Source organism: Argopecten irradians, chromosome 7 (genome assembly GCF_041381155.1).
Source record: "Argopecten irradians isolate NY chromosome 7, Ai_NY, whole genome shotgun sequence".
Lineage (NCBI taxonomy): Eukaryota > Metazoa > Mollusca > Bivalvia > Pectinida > Pectinidae > Argopecten > Argopecten irradians.
The window spans coordinates 41,805,711-41,818,625 of NC_091140.1; the positions used below are offsets into that span (position 1 = coordinate 41,805,711).

The 12,915-nt window shown below is 33.6% G+C and overlaps 1 protein-coding gene across 1 annotated transcript in view; it reads right to left on the minus strand.

Annotated features, from left to right (window-relative positions):
• The window catches only part of LOC138328476 (protein dachsous-like), an 82,999-nt gene extending 70,831 nt beyond the window's left edge, over window positions 1-12,168 (minus strand). Inside the window, exon 1 of the mRNA XM_069275298.1 lies at window positions 9,760-12,168. Coding sequence (XP_069131399.1) covers window positions 9,760-11,499 — 1,740 coding nt within the window. The 5' untranslated portion in view covers window positions 11,500-12,168. The remainder of the gene's footprint in view (window positions 1-9,759) is intronic.
• Window positions 12,169-12,915: the final 747 nt, after the last annotated feature.

Genomic DNA, 12,915 nt, shown 5'->3' on the forward strand with positions numbered 1-12,915 from the left:
ACTAGAGCTAAGGGCTGATGATATGTCTTGTATCTCTTACTAAAGATTATTGATAAAGTCGGCAATGATATCCAGATTATACACCGTGCATACAAATATTCAAAATCCTCTCTCGCATGAAATATTTTAGCTGTGTGCATTTTGTGGATTTTACTGAATAGTTTTACGTTTCGCTTAAAGTGCATAAAGCTACTACTGCAATATACATTCATCTGTGCATTAGGCGCTGTTTTTCTGTTGATGTGCATAACTGTTTTATTACATGTGGCGGCTGGAAAACTTGTTTTGATGAATGTAAAAGAATATTACGACTTCCCATTCATCATTTTGTTTTTCCTTTTTCATGGCTCATTTATTTTGTGCACAGAAACTTAGACATTACCTATCTGTCTAAATGTATATGAAATTTTTTGCAAATAAGCTGACACTTTGTATCATGTAAGTTGAAAATGATTTAGTATCTTCCCTTTACGACACTATCATTAAGTTTCCTACAAGCTTCACTGATGTTCTGTTTCAGGTCGAACAGCTCATACCAAAATTTCCGCACAATTTACAGAGGAAAATTAAAATCTGCATACATCGCCCATTCATCATTATGGATGGATGGCATACATCTGCCTTTTTCTGGTCTTTCCTATCCCTGTACAGGAAAAAAATCAATCCTAATTTGAGCGAACGTATTTCCCGGGAGATGAAGAGAGGTCAGAGAAAAAAGGGTTAGGTTAACATGGCCACTTTGGGATTATGAAATGTTATGATATTTACTAAGTTTGGCCAAAGTGTAAAGATCCATTTGTCAGGCGGCTCTATGGCTTTAATACCTCTCACACACATGGTTTCAAAGTAAGCATATCAGCTAACGTCACAAAAATGTGCGATTCTAGCAAATTATTAGAGTATTCCATTGTTTAGCATCTCCTGTACAAGGACATGTTTTGACAGAATCTATTTACCGTATTCGACCCAATAAGCGCCCAGGGCGTTTGAAAAATTGAAAAAAAATATATGAAAAGGTGCTAATAAGACGAAAATTATTGCAAATAATCTATACAGTTTTGTATAGTTTTGGTCTTTGTTTATGCATGGACATTTGAAATTGAGGCCTCAAAAAGGGCGAGGGGCGCTTATAGGGACATGGGCGCTTATTGGGTCGAATACGGTATCTCAAATTACTTCAGTATTGATCTATACATTATTATAAAAGTGATTTCAAACAAACCCTGTAATGAAAAATTTCTACACTTTATTTTCAGCTTGTATTTTGATATTATAGTTTTTTAGAATTCAAAAGTCTTCAAAATTAATTTAACAATTAACAAAGAATGAGAGAATAATTTGAGAGAACATTTTGTTTTTGATGGTACATTTTGTTTATTTTTTGGGGTGAAAAATTAATGAACTATGGCAGATAATATTTTGTTCTTAATTGAAGAAAGTTTGTATTTAAGTAAGAAGAAATTTTTCAAATATTTGAAAGATGATTTATCCTGGGGAGCAATATGTAAATTTCAACATTTATAATCAAATTGAATAAAAACAGATTTCTCATCAGTCTTGTATACCAAGTAATTGATGTTCATAAGATGAGAGAATTTAATATGAATGTCTTTCTTGGACAAATTCTTGGGCATAAAATCATTTAAAACCTATATTTATAGTAATGAAATGGATTCTTTCCAGCTGAGCCGGACAAAAATGCAAAAAGCGGGGTTGTAAAACTGGACGGATTTATTGGAAATATGTCTGACCATGGAAATTCTTGGGTCTCCAATTCATCCATGGTCAAGTTTTATGTCCAGTAAATTGATTGTTTCCTGCTGGGATGGACATAAACACAGGTTGTCCAAGCAAAACTGACCAACCATTAATAACTAAATGCCTGGCTGATCAAATACTGCACACACAGGAATTCAATATCTAACTTTCGTTTTTTACTCGCGGGGTGTCAAATGGTGATAAAGGAAAATCTCATAACTATCAGGATTATAATTAAGAGCTTGCAGAACCTGAAAATTCTCGTCTATTTGTGGCCAGTCCACAATGACCACTGCCAACACCTTTTATTTTCTTCGTTTTCATCTGCAATTTTTATGTTGTCATAAAATGACTATTAAATCCCGTTTCGACTAGCGACCACTACCACCAGAGGTCAGCTATTCATCTGTGCTAATTCACATGTATTCACTGACCTGCTAGCCATAACAATGACACATTTCACCTGGTCTTTACAATTCATTGGTTACCATGGCTACTGATTTCAAAATACAGAAAAATCTCAAGATGTTACCCCTGTCTTTAGATCAAACCTGGACGTGAATTTGTGATTTAAACATCAAACTCTATAAAGAACTTTTTTGAACATGTCGCTGAAAAATGAGACATATATTTTTACATAAATGCTCTTGAATTATGAATTGATGTTTTTGAATAGCGACATATAAACTAGAAAATAGGGGGAAAAAATAATCTACTATCCGACTTTTAACCTGGCCATGAAAAAAATAATGTCCATGACACTTATTTACTGTATTCCATAAATTTATGTCAAAGTGCCTTTTGGTCAAAGATGGTTCATTTAAAAAGATGTAAACGACTGTAGCAAAGGGAGATAATTGTCTAAAGGGAGATAATTATATATATATATATATATAGTATATATCAGGTTTACATATGTTATGATTGTTATGTATGATGTTAATGATTTTTTTATTTTATCATTAAAAAAAACTTTGGTCAAAGTTTTTAATTTATTGAAGCCATGAAATCAATAATTAACTATGAGAATCTAAGATGAATAGTTCCTATATCATTTACTGAAAACAATGGATTTCTCTTCGATTATGAAAGGTTGTATGATAAAATTTCCATTGAAAAAACATAACATTTATACTAATGAGCCAAATAATTACTTCCATTTCAGACAACTACAATGCGTGCCTAAAGAAATTTGGATTATTTCCTTGGGGTCCATCAATATCAATAAAAATCAGCAAACATCATCAATGCTTCCAAAATAGTTGTTGTCTTAGAGACAAGATCTCTCTTGGTTTAGAAATCACTACAATATTTATCTCTAAAGTAATTTTAGTCGTCACTAATGAGGCTGTGTCATGCAAGGTGCTTCCCTTACTCCTTGGTTCTTCTCTTTCCTTTGTCAGAATATAATGTCAATCAGCATTTGAGCTGCTCAAAATGGTCCATTTGTAGAAGTTAATTATACTGAAATTCTCATAAAAGGGATATAAAAGGTCAAATGTCATTCTTAATAGTTATAAAGTATATCGTGCAAGGTAAAAAATACCAGTGATGTGAAATTTTCACCTTATCATTAAAAATAATGATTTTCTTTCTTTTAAAACAAAAGTTTTATGAAATGTTGAATAAATGTTGAGTTGAATTTAAAATATACCAAAGTGTTTTTTTTTTTATTTTAAAACAAAATCAACATTCAAAATATCAAAATGTTATCATTTGATCAGTCTGTCAAGGATGTCAAAAAAGTTTTGTTTTTCCGTTGAGATAAAATCTGTGTATGTCTGTTTTGTATTCTAAACAATGATAACGAATCAGGAGAAGAATTTGAGTGTACCACCTTAGGACATACAGGTGTAAAAACATCTGACCCTTTCACCTTATAACGGTACAGTCATCATGCAAATACCTGTATACATCACAAATAACAATATATTCATAGGCAAGGCATCTGTTATAGTTAGAGTACCTCATGGCTAGAAGATAAAATCTATACCATTGTCCAGCCACTATGACAGACTAGACATACCGGTATATTATATATATGGCCGATACCTAGCTGTAAAACTCTGAAGCTGATTCACAATATAGTCCATGCATAAAACATCAAGGACCTTTCGGAAATATAGAATAATTTATGATATGGTTTTGGATAAATTCATTATTAATACATTACCCTAAAGCTCTTAACAGTTCAAAGGGCCATTAAAATATGTCCTCTGGGAAATTTATCAAAAAAATAGTTAAGAGTGGGTTTTCCACTAGATAAAGTTGATTTTTTTACACGGTAGATTTAATTTTCTGCAAGTGTAGTCGATATTGGGATATGAAATACAAAAACATACAGCTCTACCTAAATTTATGTTTAATTTCTAATTGACATTATAAGCTCTGAAATTTGCTTTTACAGTAACTTTGAAATCTCATATATATTGAATTAGTCGTATATGTCCTCCTGTGTTATATCTTCTGAGAGTCAGACATATACCCTTAAGGATATATATTATATCAAATTATTTACAACAAAAGGAAGTTGACCGATGCAATCCTAAATAACTCGAAACCCTAATATGATTACTAAGACCACGAATACACCTCAACTATTTTCAATTAGCTCGTAACTGATGACTATCGTATTTTTACACTAATGTCGCCTTCCGTAAAATTAAACAAAATGGCTAACCATGGAAACCTAATCACAAAGGTATCGTTGATGTTCACTCGACGATGCGACCCGTCCAGCGTAACATTGTAAACGTTTAGGGTTGGCCATGGACACCCCTCTCGTCTGTACTCAAGAATGTCCACATCAAACAATGCGTCATAAAAGTACATGATTATTTAGTAAATTTAGCGTAAGGCGGCCATTGTTGTTCACAAGTCCTGTGTACTTATTTACCTCCGAAAGTTTGACCTAATCCTTGCTCAAACATGTTACTGTTCATTACATAACCAGCAATTACGCCAAAGCAAACTTCAGAATATTGAGAACAACAGATGGGTTTAGTTGCCAAACAGTGCGATTTAGTCTTTCTAAATATTTTCTTAATTTTACAAATTAATTCTCCTACTACACTCGCCTACCCTTGTATAAATCTCTATAGAAGAGAAAGCTGATTCACCAACGCGAACTTGATATACGACAGAAATGTGTCTTATAATCACACTAATGACACCCACAACATGTGAAAATATCACATAAACAGAAAATGGTTACCTTTAGAAAATTTACAATACTACAAGAATTGTAATGATAAAAAAGTCTTCTTTTTTTTTGTGATAATGACTAAGTTGGTAAACTGCCAGAAAGATGTTAAAGAAGATATACCCTGTAATGACCGACTCTGGCCACAGTCCAGTACAGAACCATTGTCCAGTGCCACACGGCCCTTCTGGTCAATCTTAACATTGTAATCTGTCATAAAAACATCAATTGAAGGTGTCTTTTAGCACAAAAGTTGAGAAACTGCCTGTGGGTATGTTATATTCACCCAGAGTGGATTATAAAGAGCTGATTAGGTGCGTGTTTGTCTCCCCTTTTAGTCCCTGAAAGGCATAAAAACTTATGTCAACATGGACATTGGAGAAAGGTTTTTGTCCGAGCCGAGCAAACATCCCAGAGAAATGCCAAACTGGACCTACTGGTCAATTAAAACTGAGTCAACATTTCAATGTGAACTAACAGACATGAATTGACTTTGGGACAGAAAAGTTTGTCCTTTTCAAACTTTTTCAGTGTTTAAATCAAACAGCTTTTGAAATTACCACAGAAAAAACCATTACTTTAAACTATATTATACAGACTAAGAAAAAAAAATGTCGATTGTCATACCCTAAATATATATCTACTGCCCACTTCTGCAATGAGGAACGAAAATATTCACTACCAATTCAATAAAATATTTTAAGGTCTGTTGTTGTAAAAATCTATACAAATCTGAACAAAACTGGCTATAAACAGATTTGGCTCTTCACTGTCGCCAGTCCTACCGCAAACACTGTAGGACTCTTGGTCCCGTTCAGGTATAGTCTTTCAAAATTCAGGTACAACCCCGAGTTGACACGGGTGCAAAATTGTCTCGTCAGTGTAAAACAATACACTGTCTTATACAAATCAGACGGAGGCTTGGATTTCTCTTTAACGTAACTCACTCATGCAATCGTCACATTAAGATAGCAAAGAGTTGGTGGATTTCCTCAAATGATCGGCGTCATTCAACAAATTTTTGCCCACGATGTTTCTACACCTGAATACCTATATTGTGTGTAAGAGGTTTCACACATCATATATCTGTATATAACATTTAACATATCATTTCTCTTCATAGAAAGGTGTTATTGTAACTAGGAAATGAAAATATTCTTGATGTTTTGAAAACAGAAGTTACACTTTTTAAGTAATTATGATATATATCAATTCAAAATTTCATGTCACCAGATTTCAATTTCAACTTTCATCACTTGAATGGATGGATAACATGATACATCTTCTGATATATCAGGTACCATTCACACATTTTACCTACAATTTTTTTTACTCTTGACAATAATCAAGATACTGATACTTTATTGACTGATGTGCATAATATAGCTGCATGTATTTGTCCTTGAAGAACTAGTGTATCTTCAGGTGCAAAGTTTTATCGGTGTGCATATGATCAAAAATAAAATTTTATCCCACATTAAGATATATATATATAGTACTGCAGTACAATATGACTCAATAAACAGTTCACAAGAATCGTCCCACCTCTTCATACCCATACCATAAATGACCACTTATGACCTAAAGTCGACTAAGTTCCTGTCACCTTCTCTGAATTATCAGCAATTTTACCTGTCCAAATAAAGCGGCCCCCAGGTCATAAACTAATCGCGACGGGTCAGAATGATCAATAATTTGTTGATCGGGTTTATCACCTGCTAACCAGATACCTGTATCTCCTACCTGGATAGGTCAGTCCCTGGGGAGTTACACAGAAAAAATGCTTATCATTATATTCCACGGGATAAACAAAGGAATCCAAATAATGATACGGTTTATAATTATCGAACTGAGGGCCTTTAGGTAAACAGGGATAAGTTCATTGTTCGTAGTAAAAGCAAAGACTAAAGTACATTCTTGAGAAAAAAGATAGGCTGCAACACTGCACCATACATGTATACAGATGTTTGAACATTACGCCCGTTATCTTGGCAATTCATCAGAACATGTAAAGATCCTGGTCTTTTATTACCTAGACATCTCTAATTCGTCCATCCCAACAAAAAACTATTTCCTGCGAATTCGTACACCACCATTGTCAGACAAAACAAAAGGTATTCGGCCCATGCTGACGTACCAACTGACCTGAACTTGTAATTCTTGTGTGTGAATTTTTATTGAAAATCAACAAAACTTGAATATCAAACTTTTTACGACCATTCATATGTGCATCATACAAACTGATATGACAGGTTTTCTTTTTGATGTAGATATAAAAACAGGGGAATATCAAAGTTACATGCTACAGTTGTTCACGAACAACAACATTTAACAACATGATGAATAGATATCATAGGTTAACATGCAGACTGAATTATGTTCAGGAGCAGCCAAGAAAATAAATCAAACTTAAAAATTACATGTCATATTCGGGAACAATTTCGTTAAAAAATTTCTGCATATTTCAAATGGTTTTCTTTAATCGTGTATTTTTGAAAAAGAAAAAAAAAACATCACTAAGAAATTATGTTTATACTTCTTCCAATTTTCTTCTGCATGCTATTACATGTACTCATAATGCCAAGCATTTTTTTTATTATGAAATAGTTAGGTAAATAATCAAAGTAAATGTCATAATCCAAGTCCGCATCCTATATCAACATTTTGTTCATGTTAACATTTGAAAAATATGTGGGAAGATTTTAAGTAAATTTTCAACACAAGCTTGATTAATCATCTCGTCCATTGTTACGATATAGTCTACAGGCATCTGTGGTAGTTTTCCAGCAGATTTGGGTTATAAGTTAGCTGATCGTAGTCAACCCCCAACAGCAAGCCAGCTGTGAAAATCATGTCGCTCCAGGTCATTTTCAAAACATTGATTTTCAACTCAATTCAAATCCAGGTGAATTTAGAGAACACACATTTTTCATTTTCTTATCAAACACTTTTGACGGATGATCAAATCTTATCTATCAGATGGTCAATTTTGCCCCATAACCAAATATTTTAAATTTTTACTTTTCCTAGCGCAATTATTGACAAAAAAAAAATCGTTAAAATAGTAAACCAGGCTAGCTATTATTTTTCATCTGTTTTACTTGACCTAATTTCAATAACAGTTAATCAAAACGGTATATGCTTAAAGGAAGAGGATTAAACGAATGTTTTGGAAATAAAATCTGATTAAATCTAAAAGTTCACTTTTTAATCTACTTATAAGTAGTTTGGGATCTGTAATTTTCTCTCTTCACAGTATTAGTCCAAGCCAATATATACCTGCCCTATTTGAACCTGAGATAGTTATGAGTAATATGTCTAGGAACATATTTTGTTGTGATGCTATTCCATAATTATCAATTTTTTTTCAGTATTCAGTAATTGTGGGATTTTTTTTTTCAATTAAATCCTTATCAATTATGCTGGGCAAAATTAAATATCTTTATTTTTTTCACTGATAGTGGGAGATAATTATACACTATTGAATACTGTGAATGTACAAAAATGTATGCAGTAAAAGATTTGGTAATCTTTGGATATTGTACAAATCTATGTGGAGCACATTCCATTAAGAAAAGATTCTCATAAAAGAATGAATTCCTATAACAATAAATTTCGTCATGACTAATTATCTTAAAAAGCTTTGCTTCCGGCCCTTATAGAAATCGGTTGGGAACAAAAATGTGAGACATAATTTTCTTTTGTCACACAAAAAAACATCTATAAGATCATGTATTGTCATATTGTTCATGTCATGACACCCCACTGATTCTAAATTGGATTGGAACAAGTCAGTAATTGGAAGAGAAAAGCTGTCAAATGAATAGTTGTTTGTGGTTCTCTTTAATTTCCCCAGTTTTCAAGCATCATTATGATTTTGAAAAACTTATAACTGTTTATTTCAATCATGAAATCACACACATAGTGTTAATCACAAACTTTGCAATTGTTTTTAAAAATATTTTTTTCCAACTTGTATGTGCGCACAGTAGATTTTCAGACTAGGTGACTGTGTATACGTAGTTGACAACATGAAGTCTAAGGTCGAGACAATTTACTTCATAATAAAGACAAGATTTGTAAAAAGGCTTTTGAAAGTACATGTATTACCAACTCAACTCAATTAGGCATAAACTCTTTCCACTCCGATCTCCTGTTCGGAAACTTTATGTGGTAATGTTTCTGCTTGTCCGTTTCTATACAATGGCAGCCATTTGTAGGGGTGTAATTTACAGGCCACATTTAATGTCGCAATACAGATTGTATACACTACAAACAGATTTTAAAGTCGACCCGTATTGAGGCAAACCAATATTCTATAAACTTCAGAGTGACAGAAAATTACTTGTACATGCAATGTTGCTTCTGATCTTAAATTTACTTGAATAGATTTTAGTATCAACAGCTTCTTTTCAAAAAGTAATGAAAATATTTTAGTTGTATCAATTCTTGAAATTTTTGGAAGGAACATTTAGACCTATTACAATTAATTTAATTAGCTGAATTTCTTATAACTTTAGTAGATTTATTCCATGATGAGAACAAACTTGCTACAATTATTCCAAAACGTATGTGCCCAATATCTAATATAGACTTTGTATATCTTATTTATACTTGAACTTCGGAAAATAGTTTTCTTTATTCTCTAGGTATATGTTTGAGTATAAAATGATGTGTAATCTAGATCTGTTCTTATAGTACTCTCTCAAAAATCTTCATGGGCTGAAAACGGAAAGAAGGCTACATTTTTGTTATTCTTTATTGATAATCTGAAATAAAATATGCTTTTTTGCACTTACCGTAAGAATGCAGCTTCCAACTTGAACATTTTCTGGCACAATTTGCTGATAATACGTATGGGCAAACTGCGGCTGCATGTCATTTACATCAAGAACAGTAATTTGAACTGTCGCACTTCCTGTTTTCGGAGGCGTTCCTGAATCTGTTGCAGTAATAATAATCCACGGATTAGGGTTTTCTTCGCAGTCGATAGTATCCCGAGCACGAACTACAACAATACCTAAAGAGGGTTCAATATCGAACCAGTTCGAATTATTGACATGCGACTTAATTCCGTATGTAATATGGCTATTAACGCCAGCATCTTGATCAGAGGCTTGAACCTGTATTACCGAAGAGCCCTCTTGGGCCTGTTCTTGCACGGAAGCTTCGTAAACACTTTGCGTAAATTGCGGGGCATGATCGTTTACATCGTCAATCCATAGAGTGAAGGATCGGGCAGCTTGAAGTGGAGGTGACCCACCATCTACAGCAAGAATTGTGATGTTAAAATTTGGATGAACTTCACGGTCAAGTCCAGCTTTTACATAAAGGATGAAAGTTACATTGTTGGTCGTTTCTAATGCGAAATACGGATCTGCTCCCTGTAATGTGACGGTAATATTGGAATAATACACCGACGGATTATCTGGGTCACTGACGGAAATTCTCGCAACAGGTGTTCCGACGCTGGAGTTTTCTGGAATATGTCCCGCAGTTGTATCATTTGACAGAAATAAAAGATTGACATTCGCAGGTTGTTCGTTTATGTCGATGACAATAATTTCGACAGATGTTGTATCTCTCAATGGTTGGGAAGCATTGTCAGAAGCAATGACGGAAAGTTGGAATGCTGGGGTTTTCTCGTAATCCAAAGGTTTGTTAATACGAATAATACCAGTCGTGGGTTCGACACCGAAATGTCGGTCAGGATCCTTCTGATAATCCATGGTGTAGGTTATCCTGGCATTTTCATTTGAATCCTGATCTGTTGCCGAGACTTTCAGGACACTTTTACCAACAGGCTGATCTTCTCGAACTTGAGCACTATAACGACTCAGATCAAATTTTGGTGGATTGTCATTTGCGTCTAAAATCTGAACTTGAATCATAACACTTCCTGTTTTGTCACCTCCGTCTACGACACCTATAACTAACGCGTAACTAGAAATATTTTCGAAATCTAACAGCTTTTTTATTACAAGATCCATATATAGAAAAGGTTTTGACAACTGTCCTTTTAATTCGAAGTTCCCATTTTCGTTGCCGGATGTTATTTCATATGATTTAATTCCGTTATCTCCTGTATCATCGTCGATTGCACTTCCGATATGTATTGAAGATCCTGTATTCGCGCTTTCTGAAAGTTCTATTCTTCTACTGACGTTGAATCTTGGGTAATTATCGTTGATATCTCGAACAATCACCTCAGCTTGAATTAGACCATCAGACGTTGACATGACGATGAAATTGTACACCGATTTCGTTTCTCTGTCTAAGACTGAAGCTGTTGTTATATATCCATTATTCAAGTCAATATTTAAACCTGAACTATCACCATTTGGTATAAGTAGATATGGAGGTCCAAAATTGCTAGCTAGTCCTTCACCCAATCGGCCTACATATGAATTTTCAGGTAATCCTTCATCTATATGGAATGTCTGCTTTGTTTCGCTGGCTTCAGCAACACAAGTTACCGGTAGCAGCAGAAGTAGGAAATATTTCATTAAGTTCATTTTCCCTACCATTTTGGCAGCCATTTTAGTTCTGTGTCTTTGAGTATTTAGATATAATTGAATTTACGAGACATCATTATTTGACATTAATCAGAAACACCAATTATTTTTTTATCTTAAATTGGTGATTTTTAGTAATAACTAATTTATCTTCGCAAATGAAACGATTTCCGAAATGATTTTCAGTAGCTGACAATTTCTATATCATTTCCAGTTATTTCTCATAGAACCAATTCGTCCTGAAATACAGGTGCCCGATTAACTTGTTGAATATTGTTTATAACTCGTTTCAAACACAACGTTAAGTAATAAATTATAACTTTAGTCTAGTTCTCACCGTTTGTGTCGACTTAACACCAAACAAAACACCAAATTCATCCATGTCACAAAACTGCTAACAACTCCTCCACACAACTCGTTCACAAAACACACCTGAGTTTGTGTATTGTACACAACTACACACGGACTCCACTATGCGGTGTACATTTTTTACCGTTTTCCTTCGTAAAAAGTCATTTTCACAACAGAAATGGTACAAATCCTCTTCAACACGTTAAACTTTATCCTCACACTACATTTTCTCTGGTCTTTCAAGTCATGTCTTCAGCGTAAACACAAAAATCCGAGAGCCTTCATACATGCCTACCGTTCTAGCGTAAGGCAGTCGCCAAGTTAACTCAATCAACTATTATGAGAACCGACAGTGCGCATGTCTCGTTTCCGACACAAAACATGTACCTGGATTTCTTTTATGAATATCTCTCAAATACCGCGTTCAAAATACATTTTATTTTTACTTAAATACTATGAAATATGTCGTACAGTTAACGGGGAGCTGTTAAATTGCATTAATTATTTTTTCTGTGATATAAATGTATGGAGTCGGAAACAAGACGACTACCAAGTTGTAAGTGTGTAGTAATCACGTGACATGTAAATACAGGTGAAATACAAACATGTGTCAAAATGGTTTCTTGTATGCACAAAGGCCCTACCGTTAACAATAAGCTATCTGTACGGTATTCGTCTCGGAGAACGTATAAAAAGAACCAATTAATCAATAAATAATCACATCAGAGACTTGTATAATTGTTAATTAAAAAAATTGGAGGTCTGAAAATCGATTTTAATTTTGCGTAACTAAAGTTTCTGACGAAAATACTGACATTTAAACTAGTAATCTCAATTAGTGATTGTTTATTAAGACAAACTTGAAAACATTAATTAATTAAGGATATAAGTTATCTTTAGACAAAGATTTAATTATCTCTGATTTAGACAATAAAATGCCTAGAAATCGGCTATGAATTGCACTTTTCCCCTTGATATCAGAAATATTTAAATATGCATTGGACATTTGTAAGTGAAATCAAAATGTTTACCTACACATGCATTCATATTTCGTTACAGTTCTTCACATATATGTTAATCGTTTACATG